The sequence below is a fragment of the Prionailurus bengalensis genome, chromosome X, assembly GCF_016509475.1.
Source record: "Prionailurus bengalensis isolate Pbe53 chromosome X, Fcat_Pben_1.1_paternal_pri, whole genome shotgun sequence".
Taxonomy (NCBI): domain Eukaryota; kingdom Metazoa; phylum Chordata; class Mammalia; order Carnivora; family Felidae; genus Prionailurus; species Prionailurus bengalensis.
In genome coordinates this window covers 10556465-10574928 of record NC_057361.1, presented here as the reverse complement: position 1 = coordinate 10574928, position 18464 = coordinate 10556465, and the positions used below count along the sequence as shown (strand labels likewise).

Genomic DNA, 18464 nt, shown 5'->3' with positions numbered 1-18464 from the left:
TTTCTAGAGCCTGGGATGCAAAGACCTGTGTCTATTTCCAGCGCCAGATCAGAAGGAGAGCGTGGGGAAGATGGCCTCCTGTTTGGCAGGGGGGGCAGGCAGCCCAACTCTGGAGAGGAAAGCAACAGAGGAGACTTCCGAAACGTAGGTCCGGAACCTGGCCAGTAAGTTTTCGAATACAGATCACGCAAGACAAAAATGGGGAGGTGAAAACAAACCTACCACCCCCAGCTCCTTCTAGCGTCAAACAAAGCCTGAAGAGGTATTGCCAGACTAGATGATTTTTCGTTTATAACCCAAATAAAATTATGAGAAACACAATCACATGGGATTTCACGTACGATTTTTATTGAGGATTTTGTGTTGTTACAGAAAATCAATAGGCCTCAAGTCACATTACATGGGTAAGGCACTCAAGCAGCAAACATGGTTACCAGAAGTCATCTGGCCCTTCGGGAGAAAAGCCTGTGAAACTAAATTAAGGAAAAATAAAATATTTTTATTAAATTTTTGTTAAATTTATTCAGGGATCTTTATCATGTTCTCATTCTTTCCCTGTGGGCTTTGTGCCCTTGCTTACTATTTATTTCAGAACCAATTTCACAAATTAGAAGATGCTGTAGGTTATTTTTTTTTGTTTTTTTTTTTTTTGAAGTACCTAAATTTTGATTGTTTCACTCATTTCTCACAGGCAGACTCAAACATCTGAACACTTCCCTTGGCTGACACAACCCACCACACAATGGTTTGTGCAGGCAACATCACGTTGGGGGAACCATACCTTTCGCCTTTGTTGCTAGATGGCAGTGTTTCCACTTGGGAGCCTTCTCTGACCACCTTTGAACTCTGATACCAAGAGGGAAAAAGAATTTTGAAATTACACATGTAGGAATTTTATTCAATACTTTCATTTCTCTAACAACTCTGAGATAAAGGTCATTTAAGAAACTGAAAAAGAGGTGACTTCTAAACATCAAATTTAGTAGGTATATCAAAATAAACCACCTGCTACCCATTCTCAACACCCAGTGTCTGAGACTTAAGTATTTAGGTCTCAGAGAGCACTACTGCATTTTTTATTCATGAATACACCTTTCATTTTTTCTTTGTTCTTAAAATGAGACACATGTCAACTTTTATCAAATTTGACACATAGAGATCTCTTCCATCTTTACCCAAACAAAAGTGATGAATTTTGGCCAAGAGATTCAAGGCTCTATTTGAACTTTGCATCTTCTACGCCTCAACTTGCGGTCTCCGATGGAGAAGGCCGATTCTCGTCCTAAGGTCTTCAAACAAACCAAAGCATCCCCCGGCACCCCTTCCACAGACAGCCGGTCCAAAGCATCAGCACCTTATCTGCAGACTCCTGGTCTTGATTTTGCTGAAGAATTCTCATGTACTTCTCTAAAGGATTTTCACCACAGACAGGCTGGTCTTTCGTTTCTTCAACAGTCATTTCCATTTCTTTTTCCATTTCAATCTTCAATGATTCTTCAATCATCCTCTGTGGAATACATAGGCACCAGCATAGGAAACACAAATATGTCACAACTTTTAAACGTTTAAAAATGCATAGTAATATAATCCTGATCCTGTAAGTACAACCTGCATGCCAAAGAACAATTTCCTTAATTGAAGTCATTGCCATGCAAGAGAAACCAAACAAGCCATCTCAATGAAGGAGGGGATTAATTCACCTCACGTGTCCTGTGCTTTAGGCCAAATTAACCAGGAGTCCAAGAACATCCATATGGAAGATTTCAAGACGACTCAGCAAGCGTATAAAGTGACAAGAGTAATCCACACGCCTGGAACCACAATCAGGACCAAGAAGGCCAGAACAAACCCAGAGGAAGGGTGAGGACAAGGGAGCCCCTGGAAGGCACCGGTGACCAGCAGTCACTTCCCCTGGGTTACTCTCATCCCACCTAACTGACCTCGGAAGCTTTCTCTAAACCCCATTTTAAAAAGGCAAGATCTAGGGGCGCCTGGGTGGCTCGGTGGGTTAAAGCATCTGACTCTTGGTTTTGGCTCAGGTCATGATCTCATGGGAGTTCAAGTCCCGCGGTGGGCTCTGTGCTGGCAGTGCAGAGCCTGCTTGGGCTTCTGGCTCTCTGCCCCTCCCCCGCTCATGTGCGTGTCCTCTCTCCCTCCCACCCTCTCTCACAAACTTTATTTATGGCTTATTTCCAGGACCAGAGGAGAATGCATGCCAATGAGCTCGTAAAAGCTCCTCTTTGTTGTGCAACTCCTAAGGTCTATGTTATACACAACCTCTCTCAGTCTTTTAAAGGAAAGGAGAAGATTGGAATGCCTAAAGCAGGCTTTTAGTAATACTGAACCTACTAATACTAAGATTTGTATGGAACCATAAAAGACCCAATAGCCAAAAACAATCTTAAACACCAAAGCCAGAGATATCACAATCCCAGATTTCAAGATAGACTATGAAGCTGTAGTAATCCAAACGGTATGGCACTGGCACAAACAGACACACCGATTAATGGAACAGAATAGAAAGCCCCAAAATAAACACACACTAATATGGTCAATTAATCTACAACAGAAGAGGCAAGAATATACAGTAGGGAAAAGACAGTCTCTTCAATAAATGGTGCTGGGGAAATTGGACCACATTATTATGTTTATTTTGAGGGGGGGGGCAGGCAGAGAGAGTACGGGGGGGGGGCAGAGAGAGAGAGAGAGAGAGAGAGAGAGAGACAGACACACACACACACACACACACACACACACACACACACACACAGAATCTGTAACAGGCTCCAGGCTCTGAGCTGTCAGCACAGAGCTCGGTGTGGGGCTTGAACCCTGAGCTTGAGATCATGACCTGAGTTGAATTCGGATGCTCAACCGACTCAGCCACCCAGGTGTACCTGGACCACATTCTTAAAAACAAGCTCAAAAAGATTCAAGACATCAATGTGAGAACTGAAACCATAAAACTCCTAGAAGAAAGCATAGGTACTCATCAGACATTGGCCTTTGACATTTTTCTAGATAGATCTCCTGAGGCAAGGGAAACTAAAGCAACAATAAACCATTGGGACTACATCAAGATACAAGCTTCAGCACAGCAAAGGAAACCATCAACAAAATGAAACAGCAACCTACTGAATGAGAGAACATTTTTGTAAGTGATATATCCAATGAAAGGTTATCCAAAATATATGAAGAACTTACACAATACCTAAAGAAAAAAACAAAACCCCAAACAATCCAATCAAAAATGGGCAGAAGACCTGAATAAACATTTTTCCAAATACATTCAGATGACCAGCAGAGACACGAAAATATGCTCAACATCAATCATCAGGAAAATGCAAATCAAAGCAACGAGATAGGACGTCACACCCATCAGAATGGCCAAAACTGAGAAGGCAAGAAACAACCAACCCACGCTGGCGAGGATGTGGAAGAGTCATCACTGGTGCAGCCACTCTGAGGAACAGAATGAAGGTTTCTCAAAAGATCGAGAATACCATTACCACATGATCCAGTGAATCCGTAACCGGGTCTTTATACAAAAAAGCCCCAAAACCTTCATTTGATAAGATATATGCACCTCTCTGTTTACAGCAACTTGATTTACCATGGCCAAGATATGGAAGCAACTGACCGTCCATCCAAAGACGAATGGATAAAAGAAGTGTAGTATATACATACAACGGAGTATTAGTCATAGAAAGGAGGAGATCTTGGCATTTGCGACAATAGATGGACCTAGAGGGTAGGACGCTAAGTGAAGTCAGAGAAAGATACCCCATGATTTCACTTATATGTGCAATCTAAAAAAACAAACCAACAACACCCAGGCTCAAATACAGCAAACTGGTGCTTGCAAGCAGGATAGGTGGGTGGCGGATGGGTGAAATAAAGGGCGTTGAGAGGTACAAACGTCCAGTTATAAGTTACAGAGACGTCAAGTACTGCATAGAGAACACAGTCCGTAATACTGCAAGAATGTTGAATGGTAAAAAAAAAAAACAAAACCAGACAAAGTTGCCCGCCACTCCTAGGACTTTGGGACACAGCAAGGACCTCCCTCCCTGAGAGCAAGGGACTCAGGAAGGGCACCGTGCCAACGCCGGTAGAGAGAACTGGGTTGCACCGATCATTACCCGCTCTTGATCCAGCTTCTCTAGTTCTCTTCGTTCCCTTTCTAAAGCTTCTTGCAGTTCACTCTTCCTTATTTCTTCTCTTTGCTTTTGTTCTGTCATGTGCTGTTCCCATATTTTTTCTTCTTCCTTCTGTTCTCCCATTGGTTTCTTATCTACACCTAATGGGACAGAAAATAAAAAGCAAGTCGTTTCCAGCAACAGATTTTTCAGATCTAAGCAGGACTGCTTCGCAGGGGCCCTTCCCAAGACTCAGGAAGAATCTGCCGGGTTCTCAGAGGGCTCTTGGCCTGTTCCATCTGTGAGCCCCCAAACCCACTCCGAGCACCGCGCCCCGCCTTTACTTGGCTGAGATGCAGATAAGCCACCCTGACCACGATGACTTTAGCTGCCTCCCATGCCCCCCCATCACATCTTCTCCCCATCTTTGCCCACCTCCCAAGCCCTACTTTTCCACTTCTGCCTCTGGTTAGGAGCCTCCCCCCATCTCTAGGATTCAGACTTAACCGTTAGTCCCTATTCATTTACACAGCCCCCACCCCCCCCTTTTTTTTTTTTTTTAAGTATACTTATTTGAGAGACAGAACGCAAACGTGTGTGTGCACAAGTGGGGAAGGGTCAGAGAGAAGGGGAGAGACAGAATCCCAAGCAGGCTCTGTGCGGTTAGGACAGAGCCCCACGTGGGCTCAAACCCATACAGGAGATCATGACCAGAGCGGAAACCCAGAGTCGGATACTTACCTGATTGAGCCCCCCTCCCCCGCCGGCGCCCAGACACAGCCCTCTTGTAACTCCCCGCCTTGCTCCCGTGCAGGGGTGCTGCAGTCTCTCCTGCACCCCCCATGGGACACCACCACACCCTCCCCCTGGTCTAGCCAAGTAGCTGCCGCCGCCCACCTCCGCCGGGCTGATCCCCCACCTTTCCCACACCTCCCTCTCCGGTCCTGACCTCTCTCCGTGTTTGCTCACGGGCTCCCTGCCATCGACACAGGAGATCCTGCAGCCCTGGCTTCCTAGCTGAACTCCTCATCCTTGTCCCTGGAGTCATGCTCTTGCCACACCACGTCCACTCGGTCACCAGGGCTTACACTTTCCTCTTCCTCCCCCTGCTGCAGTTCAGGTCCTCATCACTGTTCACCCGGGTGGCCGAAATCACTTGGTCAAGGGTCTCCGTGACCAAGGTCTCTCCAGGCCTCCAGGCAGCCCACCTTCACCTGCGTGAGCACCAGTCACTTCCGGATGTGCTGTGCACACGCTCCGCTCCGGTGGAATCCAAACCCGTGGCGGTCGAGTGCCAAACTGCCTCTTCCCTTCCTGCCTGACCTCCTGGATCACCTGAACGTTCATGTCCGAAACCTCCCGTCTAGGCGCTGGCACGCACACGGGTGCCCGAGTACAGCGCCGTCTGCCCTGCTACCCGCTCGCACGTCCTCCTCAAGCAGATGTGCTCCCCTTCCCCCAAGCCCCACCCAGGATGCCAGCCCTCACCTGAATGCCACATCTTCTGTGAGCTCCTCATTCCTACCGTGACAAGTGGCCACTTCAGCGCCATATTCACACAGTACCTTGTACCTGCCTTGTCAAAACCCAGAAGCACCCATCTCCCTACTTCTGTCCCTTCCGGCCAAGGTCCGGGTTTGAATCGCCTGTTCTCTAGGCTGACAACACACATCCCCATGCCTCACGTGTTTAACTTCATCTCAGTTCCACAGAGGACTACGCTGACCTCTCTCCTCCAGCTCTGGTCCAGAACCTCAGCTTTCCCAGCAAGGCTAACACACAGACAAGCACGGATTCACGACGGGACTTCCAGCCTTGTGGCTGTGCTCTAGTCACCAACCGAAAGTTAGCGTCTCCCACAGGAGAGCGGCAGCACAGTCTCCACTTGATCCTGGTCATGAAATTCAAACCCTAGAGGCGGCCACTGGCCACTTGCATAGGCAGAAACGCAGCCTCCTCGCTGGAGGCACTTCACTCGTCCGGAGCGGCGACCTCAGGGCGAGGATGCCGTTTGGGGGAAGATTTCAAGAGACAATGAGGAAAGGGCTCCTTCGCTGCGAGGTGTACTTGGTGGCTCCAGAGTGGCAGAGGGAAACCTCTTCGGATGGAAGAGCGAAGAAAAGCACGGTTTCCACTGGCACAAAGATAGCAAGTTTTAGGCTTTACCTCCCTTGGCGCCCAGACGAAGACGTGAAACGACAGATCTGAGAGTTCCTCAACGATCAGAATGTAACCCCACCAAGTTTAATAGTAATTTAAGAAGCCGTTTATTGTAACGTACTGTACTTGTCAGAAACAGAAGGCCTGTCAACTCAGTTCATGTCCCTTATTCTATTGCATTATTTCTATTCCCTATTCACTCCAGTGTCTGCCCATCAGAGCTGCTCTAGGGCACCACTGCCCCCATCAGCTGTCCTATCGGATGCCATCAGCCATGGCCTGCTGACTGTCCTGCTAGAAGCTGCATGAAGCAGGGGCAGCTTCCAGAAAAGCATCCAATATGCAAAAGGCTCTTGATGGAGTCTGAGTGAGCACTTTCCAGAAATGACTTGCTCTGGAATCAGCAAAAACCAACCCTCTTGCTCCTTTCAGTGATTCCTCATATTCCCAACTGCGCCTGAAACCAACAAACCGGTTTCAAGAAGCATCCCATGGGTTTTAGGGATGATGCTCTGCCGATGTTTGGGAAGAACTTACAGGTGGTTTTACTTGAGGCATTTCCTTTCACCTCTGAGGCTAAAACACTCTGGTTCAAGGAGAAAAGGACACGCCTGTTGGCTGAGCCCTGGGGCAGAGCTCAAATGTCTCCACTGGGGAGGGAAGCAGGCGGTCTGGAGAAGGGAAGAGCAAAGACCAGGTGGGCCAGGCCAGACAAGTCTGACACCCAGTTCTCCTTCAACGTCATCAGCTTCCCTGAAGATTGAAGTAGATCAACTTTAAAAAAAGAAAAACCTTTATGTATTTTGAGAGAGAGAGTGTGCGGTGAGGGACGATGCAGGGGGACCAGAGAATGCCAAGCAGGCTCCAGTTTTCAGAGCAGAGCCCGATGCAGAGCTGGAACCCACAAAGCGTGACATCATGACCCGGGTGGGAATCAAGAGTCAGACGCTCAACCTACTGAGACCCCCCCCCACCCCGCCAGGCACCCCGGGAAGGTTTTTCTTGTCCGACTTTAATGCACGGAAGAAGCAAATAACTAGAAAACGAAGTAGTATTAACTATCACTAATTCGTTAATTCATTTTGTGACTTGAAACAAAGCAAAACTTACCGGGGTGGCAACAAGCGAGAGGTCCGGCAGACACCGCGGCGGCGGCAGCACCCACGTGAGGCACGTCGCCAGCAGGATGGAGGCCGTCCACCTCAAACTGCCTCGGCGTGCTCCCTGCATCTGCAAGAGGTGCGAACGCGAGTCCTCAGGAACCACAGCGAGGGAAGGGCGTGCGGCGCGGCGGGGGGACCGCTCGCTCCCAAGCATCAAGTCTCGGCCAGAGCAGCCGGGCCAGCTCTAGAGTCTGCATCACAGCCGCCTGTCTGCCCAAGTTCACGTCTCCAAGTGTTCTTTAGCTTTGAGAATTACATTCATTCCCACGATCAAATCAGTCACCCAACAGGAAAATCAGCTGAGTCCCAGAACTCACCTGGTTGCTGCTAATCGTTTGAACTGTATTTAAAATCATGATTTAACGAGCCTAACAAGGGGGAGTCACAGGGATTTTGAAAAGTTTACTAAGCCATTTAAATGTTCAAAATATTCTACCTTTCACACTTAGCGATGAAGCTCACGAAACACGATGACAGCTTATATACAAAGCGGGGCCATGGCCAGGATACCATTTCTAGACTCTTTAAGCTTGTAATATTTTACCTCTATTCTTTAATTAAACAACGGGCTTTCTAAATCTGAGCGAGTCAATAGAATCAGTGTAATTCAAACAAAACTAACTTAGCATGCTCGTATTCCATAAAAGGAGAAACAAAAAAAATCATTTTAAATCTGAGGCAATCCCAAAAGTGGTAAACTGAATTGAGGATTCAATTAGAGGCTTAGCGCCCACTCTGAAATGGTGAACTATCCAGAAACATTTAACGAACAGAACTCTGAACCCCCCACCCCCCGAAAATCTTTGGGATTTAAAAATGAGGCAGTATGGGGCACCTGGGTGGCTCAGTCGGTTGGGCGACCGACTTCGGCTCAGCTCACGATCTCGCGGTCCGTGAGTTCGAGCCCCGCGTCGGGCTCTGGGCTGACAGCTCAGAGCCTGGAGCCTGTTTCCGATTCTGTGTCTCCCTCTCTCTGACCCTCCCCCGTTCATGCTCTGTCTCTCTCTGTCCCAAAAATAAATAAACGTTAAAAAAAAAAATTTTTTTTTTAAATGAGGCAGTATGTTAATATCTGTGGTTTTACCACAAAAATCAAAATGTCCTAATCTGTGACAGCTTCGCTTTTTATGACCGTGGTTATGTTTCACCAGAACTAAGCTTTCTACTTTCTTAACTTCTAAAAACCAGGACTCCAATTTGAACTTACATTCAAAAGATGATCCAAATTCCTCATTGTCCTTAAAAGGTAGCTTGTCTGGATCTGAAAGTTCTCCTTGTTCTTCAAGTTCTGTCTGTCTTTGATGAAGACTAGATTGGAAGAATAAAATTCAAGGATGTCACGTTGAAGGAATATAAAACCCCAGAGCACAGGATGACGCCAACTCTTTGGGACTCAAGAAACTGTTGCAGAAAAGCAGTTTTCCCTAGACTCACAGACAACAAGGGCTACACTGCAGTGGGCACCCCCCACGCACTGGCTGGGAGAGAAGTGCTACCCTCATCACCATGCTGTTCCCGGGAGCAGTTTATTTCTTAAAGAACCCGAAAATGTTTTGAAAACAATTGTGCACACCGCCAGCACGTGCCGGCTGAGAGTGCTACACTCCAAGCCCCGTGTAAACTAAAAAGCCCTCCCTCAGCACACGTGTCTCGTCTTTCTTTTTGGCTTCATTACAAGAGTGATCTAAAAAACCATTAACACGATTTAGGCTAATAGGCACACGTGGCAATTTTCAACTCTGTAAAATGGAATCCACATGCAGAAGCCCAGAATGAAGGAGTCAGCATCTCCTGCCATGGGGACTAGGCATCAACAGGGGTCCCACAGGAGACCGGTATCCCAGACTGAGCCACCCACCCCTGTGCTCCTGAACACACCCACCCTCGCCTAAGCAGTCGTACCCCAGGACCCACTACCAATTGAGGGTTTACTTCCATTATATGCAAATTGGAACTTAAGATCAGGAACAAGCCAAGGAGGTCTACTCTTCCCACTTTGACTCAACATAGTACCAGAAGTCCTAGCCACAGCAATCAGATGAGAAAAGGCATCCATGGGGCACCTGGGGGGCTCAATCGGTTAAGCAGCTGACTTTGGCTCAGGTCATGAGCTCATGGTTCGTGAGTTCAGGCCCCGCGTCGGGCTCTGTGCTGACAGCTCAGAGCCTGGAGCCTGCTTCAGATTCTGTGTCTCCCTCTCTCTCTCTCTCTGTCCCTCCCCGACTTGTGCACATGCTCTTTCTCTGTCTCTCTCAAAAACAAACAAAACAAAGGCATCCACATTGGAAAGGAAGAAGTCAACGGTCACTCTCTGCAGACAACATGATCCTATCCATAGAAAACCCTAGAGACTCCACCAAAAAACTATTGGAATAAATGTATTCAGTGAAGTTGCAGGATAGAAAAATACCCAGAAATCAGTTGCATTTATGTATGCTATTAATGAAGTAGTACAAAAACATAAGTAACTCCATTTACGATTGCACCAAAAATAGTAAAATACCTAGAAATAAATCTAACCAAGGAGCTGAAAGACCTGTACTTGGAAAACTATACAACACTGATAAAAGAAACTGAAGAGGACACCAACAGAAAGCCAGTCCATGCTCATGGATTGTGAGAAGTAACGTTGTTCAAATGTCCCTGCTACCCCAAGCAATCTACAGATTCAATGCAATCCCTATCGAAATACAAACAGCATTTTAAAAATAATCTTATAATGTTTATTTTTGAGAGAATGAGAGAGAATTCAAAGCAGGCTCCGGGCTCTGAACTGTGTACACAAAGCCCGACATGCGGCTGCAACCCACAAACTGTGAGATCATGACACAAGCCAAAGTCGGATGCTCAACCGACTTGAGTCCCCTAGGTGCCCCCCGAACAGCATCTTTAATAGAACTCAAACAAATACTAAGATTTGTACAGAACCACAGAAGACCCCAAAGGGCTAAAACAATCTTGAGAAAAAAAGATTAAAGCCAGAGGGATCACAATCCCAGATTTCAAGATATGCTGGAAAGCTATAGTAATCAAAACCATATGGCACTGACAGAAATAGACACACACATCCATCAAACAGAATAGAGAGCCCAAAAAGAAATTCAAGTTAATGTGGCCCATTAATCTGACATATGAGGCAACAATATACAATGGGGAAAGACAGCCTCTTCAGTAAATGATGCTGGGAAAACCGGACAGCTACATGCAAAACAAAGAAACTGGACCACTTTCTTATACCCAACACAAAAATCAACTCAAAAGAAGCTAAGGACCTAAACCTCAGACCTGAATCCATAGAAATCCTCAAAGCGAGCACAGGCAGGAATTTCTGTGACAGCAGCCTTTGCAACATTTTTCTAGGTAGGTCTCTTGAGGCAAGAGAAAAAAAATAAACCACTGGGACTACATCAAAATAAAAAGCTTCTCCACAGCTTAAAAAAAAAGCTATCACCAAACAAAAGGCATCCTACCAATGGGAGAAGAGATTTGTAAATGATAAATCCAATGATGTCCAAAACACGTAGGGGCACCTGGCTGGCTCAGTCTGTTAAGTGTCAGACTCTTGCTTTTGGCTCAGGTCATGATGTCACAGTCGTGAGATCAAGCTCTGTGTAGGGCTCTGTGCTGGCACGGAACCCGCTTAAGATTCTCTCTCCCTCTTCCTCTGCCCGTCTCCTACTCTCTCAAAAAAGAAAACTAAAATATGTAAAGCACTTATACAACTCAACACCAATAATCCAAATAATCCCACCAAAAAGGCCGGACTACCTGAAGAGACAGCTCCCAAAGACGACACGCAGATGGCAAAAAGACAGGAAAAGATGCCCAACATCACTCATCATCAGGAAAACGCAAACTAAAACTACAAGGAGAGGGGCGCCTGGGGGGCTCAGTCGGTTGAGCGTCCGACTTCGGCTCAGGTCATGATCTCACGGTCTGTGAGTTCGAGCCCCGCGTCAGGCTCTGTGCTGACAGCTCAGAGCCTGGAGCCTGTTTCCGATTCTGTGTCTCCCTCTCTCTCTGCCCCTCCTGTTCAGATTCTGTGTCTCCCTCTCTCTCTGCCCCTCCCCTGTTCACGCTCTCTCTCGGTCTCAAAAATAAATAAACGTTAAAAGTACAAGGAGAGATCAGGTAACATGTGTCAGAATGGCTAGAATCAAAACGCCAAGTACCACCAAGTGTAGGTGAGGGTGTAGGGACAAAGGAACCCTCCAGCACTGTTGATGGGAAAGCCAAGTGGTGCAGCGACTGAAAAACGATACTGAGCTTCCTCAAACGATTAAAAATACAATTACCGGATCATCTAGGAATTCCACTCTTGGGTATTTATGCAAAGACAACAAATACTAATTTGCAGACATCTATGCACCCCTCTATTTACAGCAGCATTACTTACAATAGCCAAGATCAGAAGCAACCCGAGTATCTACTGACTGAAGAATGGATAAAGAAACGTGGGTGTGTAAGCATGTATACACGCACCTATACCTAGCGGGATATTAGCCATAATAAAGGATGCGATTTTTGCCATTTGCAACAACACACATGGACCTAGAGGGCATGATGCTAAATGAAATAAGTCGGACTGAGAAAGACAAATACCCTATGATTTCACTTCTATGTGGCATCTCAAGAATAAGTGAATAAGAAAGAGTAAGACCTCTAAATACAGAAAACAAACTGACAGTTGGGAGAGGGAGTGGAGGGGTGGGCAGAAGGGTGAAGGTGGGTGGGAGGTAAAGGCTTCCACTTAGGAAACGAGGAAGCCACGGGTATGAAAGGTACAGCACAGGGAATTCGCTCAAGGGGAGTCTAACAATACTGCATAGCAGCTACACTCGTGGGGAGCACAGCATAACATCCAGAGTCCAATCACTATCCTGTACACCTGAAACGAATCCAACATCGTGAGTCAACTATACTCGGGTCCAAAAAAAAAAAAAATTATCACGTTGTTTATATTTTAAATGCCGAAATATTTTTGAGTGACTAACAATGTGTGAAAATGTTTTCAACTTTTTTTTATATTTTTTAGAGAGACAGAGACACAGAATGAGCAGGGGAGGGGCAGAGAGAGCAGGAGACCCAGAATCCAAAGCAGGCTCCAGGCTCCCAAGCTGTCAGCACAGAGCCCGACACGAGCCTCAAACTCAAACCGTGAGATCATGACCTGAGCTGAAGGCAGACACTTAACCGACTGAGCCCTCCAGGGGACCCAAAAATTGTTTTCAACTGCATTTGTTTTTGCATGTTTTGTACATTGGTTTTATCTTTGTAAACTGAGTCTACTCTTGCAACTATGAAGATGTTCATTGACCCCATTGTCTCTATTCTACACGCCAAGCTTGGCAAACCAGTAGAAATTACTTACTTGCTAAAAGGAGTTATTTTCTCCAAGCAGGTTATTTAGAGGATTCTCAAAGATCATACGTCATCTTACAATCTGATTACAAATTCAGTACTGCCACGTGGTCTTTCATATCCCCCAAACCCCCAACAAGTCCAGCGTGAGACCGGTGAGGCTACCCAGAGTGGGTGTGGCCGAGGGGAAGGCAGGGTTACCTGGCCTGCTCCGGAGGGCTGGGCAGCAAGTGGAGGGAAGGGCTGTGCCCGGACTCAGAGGGTGATGGCTGGGGCGTTGTCTCAGGACCAGGACTGCAGCCAGCAGCACCGGATCTGTCCCCACCTAAGGGGCAGAAAGCTTGACCATTACAAATTGCAAGGAGAAGGTAGCAACGTCGTTTCTGAACAGTTCTGTTACCTTCAAAAAGCTAACATTACCCTTGCAAACAGTTGGGTAGGACACACAGATGATCTACCAAACTGATGATTCAAGCACCTAAATACAACTACAGCAGTGACAAACATGCAACTCACCAGAGGTAAAAGGAAAGCCACCGGTCACTCAGCACAGGTCTGCACGCCGAGGAAAATGCTAAAATGGGACACTACCCCACTACCTCCCTTGGCATCCCCGCCCCGTGTGGGAGATGCCACCGTCAGCCAGACAAGGCAGGTTGAGACTGAGGACACGACTGCTGGAGCTCGGGCTCTGCCAGGCTCAGCTCCTGCTCCTTCCTGCCGTCCCGGGCTGCACTCTCACTCGGTTCAGAGGCCCTCTGAGCACCAGAAGCTTCCAAATACAGAGCACCCCGCAACCATCTTGGCAGCTCACCTTCCAGATACACTTTAGCAAGGAGGCTCCTTTTGGCCTTGGGCAGGGGAGTGGAGGAGAGGCGTCTGGAGGGCGTGCCCCTGCACGGCCGCGCCTCAGAAGCCGAAGCACTGCTCCTGTCCTCCTCGGGTGTGCCTGCCAGAGGCTGCTCAGGGACAGCCACGTCCTCTGCGGAAGTACGTCTTCCAGGGAAACCGGAAGTGGTCTTTTTGAGCGTTCCTGTCGCATGCAGGGGTGGCGGGCTCTTGGCTGAAGACCTTTCCGTGGGGCGTGGATGAACTCTTGGATGGTAAGTTCGGAAAGCTTTCTCCAAACGTTCGGCCTCTTGCTCTAGCTCTTTCACCCTTGCCTTGGTCTTGGCTACAAACTCCAGGTCAGAATCGGGGGAACTACTCCCGGTGCTCGCACTTGGGTCACTTGCGATCCTTGACAGAAGCATGCCTGCCATCAGCCTTTCCAGTCCGAAAGCATCTTTCAAGAAATCCCCGTTCAGGTCACCATTGTGAGGTACCACCGCGTTGCCACCCATTAATCCGCTGATGGGCCGATTGAGCAGAGAATTCTTTGGGTTGCGGTACACCTCGTTCTCTAGGGCTATGGGTTACAAAACGACAGTGCGAGAAAGGATGGGAAAAGGTGGAGGATAGAGTTAAAAGAGATCAAGAGCATTATTTTGCAAAAATCAAAGTATTCAGGACAAACTCGCACATTCAACATTTTCTGAAGCTGCAGTCATGATCAACATTTATCAAGAGAGTCCATGTACCAGCTATGGCTTCACAGGCCTGCTTTCTTCACACAGAGGGGGGAGGGGGAGAGAGAAGGGAGGGGGGGGGGATACAGAATCCTAAGCAGGCTCCAGGCTGAGCTGTCGGCACAGAGCCTGACATGGGGCTCAATCCCACAACCACAAGGTCATGACCTGAGCTGAAGTCGGACGCTTAACTAAGCCACCCGGGTGCCCCAAGACAAGAGTTTTACTTCTAAGGTGACACATTTCTATAGCTTTTCCCTACTGTGAGAATTACAACTTCACTGAATCATCATCATTACGTGTTCACAAGCATCAGAAGCTGCTCGCATTCTCTCTCCCACGTGTGCACCCACACACCCACCCACACACAAGTTAAAGAGGTGTCTAACCCGTCTGGGTTTGTGTCAGTTGCAATTTCAAATCGGCCACCTGTCTCGTTAACCTCTTTACGGAATCTTCGTAATTGAGGATCTGGGCCTTCAGCTGTGCAGAACGTTCAATCTGCCAAGATTTAGACAAGGAAAAGAAATCAATGTAAAACCAATCACACAGCATACTTCCAAAGGCACAATTCTCTCATCGGGCTGATTTTCTTTGTCGATTTGGCCAATTCTCGGCAGCCAGACACCCATCACCCCCGGGGTCCCGATGAAACAACAACAGAACCCACTAGCAAGTTCCACAGCTCCTTTTTCACTCCTCTCCAACCACAGCTACTCCAGCACAAGAGGCAGACGTCAGAAAGAGCAGCGATACTGTTGCATCACAGGGGGGGAATCAGCTACTTTTACCAGGGAGCACCAACAGGGATTGGAAAACTGCGTGTTTAGGGGGGTTTACTTTCCTCTCGGTTTTATTACTATGGGGAACCTAAGGTCACACAACAGCTTGAGAGTTTTCTCCAAGGACAAAGAACACTGGGGGAGTAATCAGCAGACTGGGGGCTCATTTCCGATGCCACCGGCTGACTGGTGCCGGTGTGGCACACACCGAGTCCCCAGGCCCACAGAGCGGCCCGCCCAGATGCCTGGGTGAGCCAGGCAGTACTCACTTCACTTTGCAGCTGCTTCTGCAGGTTCTGCCTGTGAATCTCGAACTCCTTATGCTCACACACGATAGCGTTCTCTGCTTTCTTTAGTTCTTTCTGAAAAGCCACCAGCTCTGGAGAAGGCTGAGCCAGGTCTGTGAAGGTAAAAAAGCCTGCTCATCACCAGCCTCACGTTTTCTCGTTTCACCTAACAAAAGCAGCTCAAGAGGCTTTACGTTGTTCTTCCCTTTGTACATGATAGTAATTAAGGAGACTAAGCACCATCTTGACTCACCAACTTCCCAAAGAATTACTTTAAAAAAAGCTTATTTAAGTGTACTTATTTTGAGAGAGAGGCCAAGCACACGTACGCACGCAAGCACCGAGGGACAGAGATAGGGAGAAAGAAAGAATCCCCGATAGGCTCCGCACTGTCAGTGCGGAGCCCGGTGCAGGGCCTCCAACTCATGAACTGCAAGATCATGACCTGAGCCGAAATCAAGAGTTAGTCACTTAACCGACTGAGCCACCCAGACGCCCCAAGAGAATTTAATGCACGTGACTGCAAACTTTACAGCTCTCCAGGATTGTACTCCCAGTAAAAGAATTCTTTCAAATCCAGAAATTAACATGAAAGCCCACCGATCTGCCCTAGTACGCACAGAAGGCACAGGAGGAACCTGTCAGAACCTGCCAATGACTGCCCCGAGGTCCAGTCCGACCTGGGCATCTGTCAGTGGCACTTAGGGTCCAGGCAGAAAGCAAATGGTATCCCCAGTTTGGGTCACCAGAAGATCCTTCAATAAAGGGACTCACATCGGGTAGCTACGAAGGACAGTGTAGTTCCCCGGGCTACCAGGGCCCTGCTGTCAACGCTCCTAGGGCCTGGAGGGTCAGGAGGGGAGGAATTCCCAGACCCGGAGGACCTCGAGCAGGTACAGAGCCCTGAGAAGCCAAGGCCTGGGCTCCTGCCTGGCTGAGGCCCAGGGCCCGCCCCGGCCTACCGCACGGAGGAGACTCGGAAGGGATCACAGCCACCTCGACCTCACTCTTTTCCTTCCCTCCAAGCACAGGAGTGTGTCCCCACTGGCCAAACCCAACCAGCATTCAGAGGGAAGGGGAGCCGAGGGCCACCCAGAGAGGCGTATTTATACAGTTGGAAACTTGTTAGTGATGCAATTTCGTGGCAGCGAGTGAAAAGAATGTACCTTCAATCCACGAAATTTGAGAAAATCTTCTCAACTGAAGCCTCCCTTACAGGACAGAGCAGTTTCGGAATACTGAGCCAGTGTCAATCACAAAGACACGCCAATCCGGACAAGACTTACGGTTTACAAGACGCAAGTTCTCACTTCTGGTCTCTTCCAGCTGTTGCTTAAGTAATTTATTTTGCGCCTGAAGCTCCTGTTTCCCTTGTTTCAGTAGCGAATAGTCACTCATTTCTTTCACCTTCTCTCTCAGCAGGTGGTTTTGCTTGCTTATCGCCAAAGACTGGGTTCTGACCGACTCTAACTCAAGCTGGAATCGAAACAGCAACACCTGTGTGTGAACAGTGGGTGGCTACAGTCCCACCTAAGTCCAGGCTGCCAAGCTGCCTGAGGCTGGGCGCCACGATTTAATGAAGGTCATCTGACCCAAGTCTGTTTCTCTGCAAGGAGACCCGAACCACGGCAGAAGTCCTCTCCTCCAGAGGCAACTAAGGGCCCCCCAAATCAAGCCCAGATTGCAGCAAGGCATTTCTTAAGTATCAAAGGGGGAGATCTCACTAACGCACTGTGGGGTGCTTTCCTCTTAGTAGTACAATACAGCTCAAGTGTGGTTACAGAAGCCTACAGAGTTCTCTAATACACAAGTCCTTACAAACTATGTTCTCGGTCTAAAGTGCTACAAAACAGGCTACAAAAATAGGTTCTGTGCCTAACATTTTATGTACCTCAAGTTCCACCTCTGTCCTTCACATAGCACAGAAGTTTTTTTTTTTTTTTTGAGAGAGGCAGAAAAAGAGAGCGAGAGAGGGAGACACAGAATCCAAAGCAGACTCCAGGCTCCAAGCTGTCAGCACACAGCCAGACACAGGACTCGAACCCATGAACTGTGAGATCACGACCTGAGCCGAAGTTGGACGCTTTAAACGACTGAGCCACCCAGGTGCCCCGCAAACACACAGCTTAATCCAAGTGAAGTAACAGTGGCATGTGAAAAGCGTATCTCATTGGGTTTTAAGCTGGGAGATCCTGACATCCTGACAGGAAGTTTTCCTGCCCTTGATGGGAAGGGAGAAGAGGCTGAGGTAGAAGCTAGTGCATACAAGCTGCGTACGACGTGCAAAACTCAGCTCCCCGAACTCCCTCCACAACCACGCATGGTGGGAACATCCCAGAGTTTACACAGGAGGAGTCTGAGGTCACAGAGCTTGCCCCAAGGCACACAAGCAGAAAGGGAGAGACACAGGATTCAGGCAGGGATCTAGGCCCCAAAGGACATCCTCTTGCTGTGCTTCCCCAGGAGACTAAGATGGAAACAAGTCCCAACACGTCAAGAGGACAACGTAAGATAAATCACGCAGGACTAAAGCTCTAGGTTCATATATTGCCTCATGTCGATTTCAAAACACAAGACTTCATTACCTCGAGCTCTTTGACACGTTTTACAGAATGACCAAATTCTTCCTTTTTCGCATTAATAGCTGTGAGCTCCTCTTGCAAATGTATAGCTTTTTCTGAAAGAAAAGAGCCAACCAATTAACATCATTAAGTTTTCCTAGTAAATACAAGTCGTTTAATAACTTATGGCCACTATGTCATACCTAATGACCATTATTTCATTATCTGAATAGCAGATGTCAAGGTCAAAACAAATCAGCAGCCAAGTAAGAAACAAGCCCCATTACTCAACATGTGACGGCAAGTAACTCTAACGGTCGAATACGCGGCAAGCCTAGTCCTGCTGCACAAAAGTCACCACTTACACCATCGGCTCTGAGCACAGGGCCCGTGCGCCGCCAGGTCAGAACTTCCTTAAAGACAGATTTGTCTGTTGGGATTCT

General features: G+C 47.8%; 1 protein-coding gene across 1 annotated transcript in view; it reads right to left on the bottom strand.

Annotated features, from left to right (window-relative positions):
• Window positions 1–326: 326 nt before the first annotated feature.
• OFD1 (OFD1 centriole and centriolar satellite protein) overlaps window positions 327–18464 on the bottom strand; it is a 41822-nt gene continuing 23684 nt past the window's right edge. The window contains 12 exon segments of the mRNA XM_043570653.1: window positions 327–473; window positions 782–846; window positions 1355–1507; window positions 4143–4300; window positions 7410–7529; window positions 8670–8770; window positions 13025–13148; window positions 13638–14231; window positions 14781–14892; window positions 15443–15573; window positions 16747–16936; window positions 18046–18137. Coding sequence (XP_043426588.1) covers window positions 431–473; window positions 782–846; window positions 1355–1507; window positions 4143–4300; window positions 7410–7529; window positions 8670–8770; window positions 13025–13148; window positions 13638–14231; window positions 14781–14892; window positions 15443–15573; window positions 16747–16936; window positions 18046–18137 — 1883 coding nt within the window. The 3' untranslated portion in view covers window positions 327–430.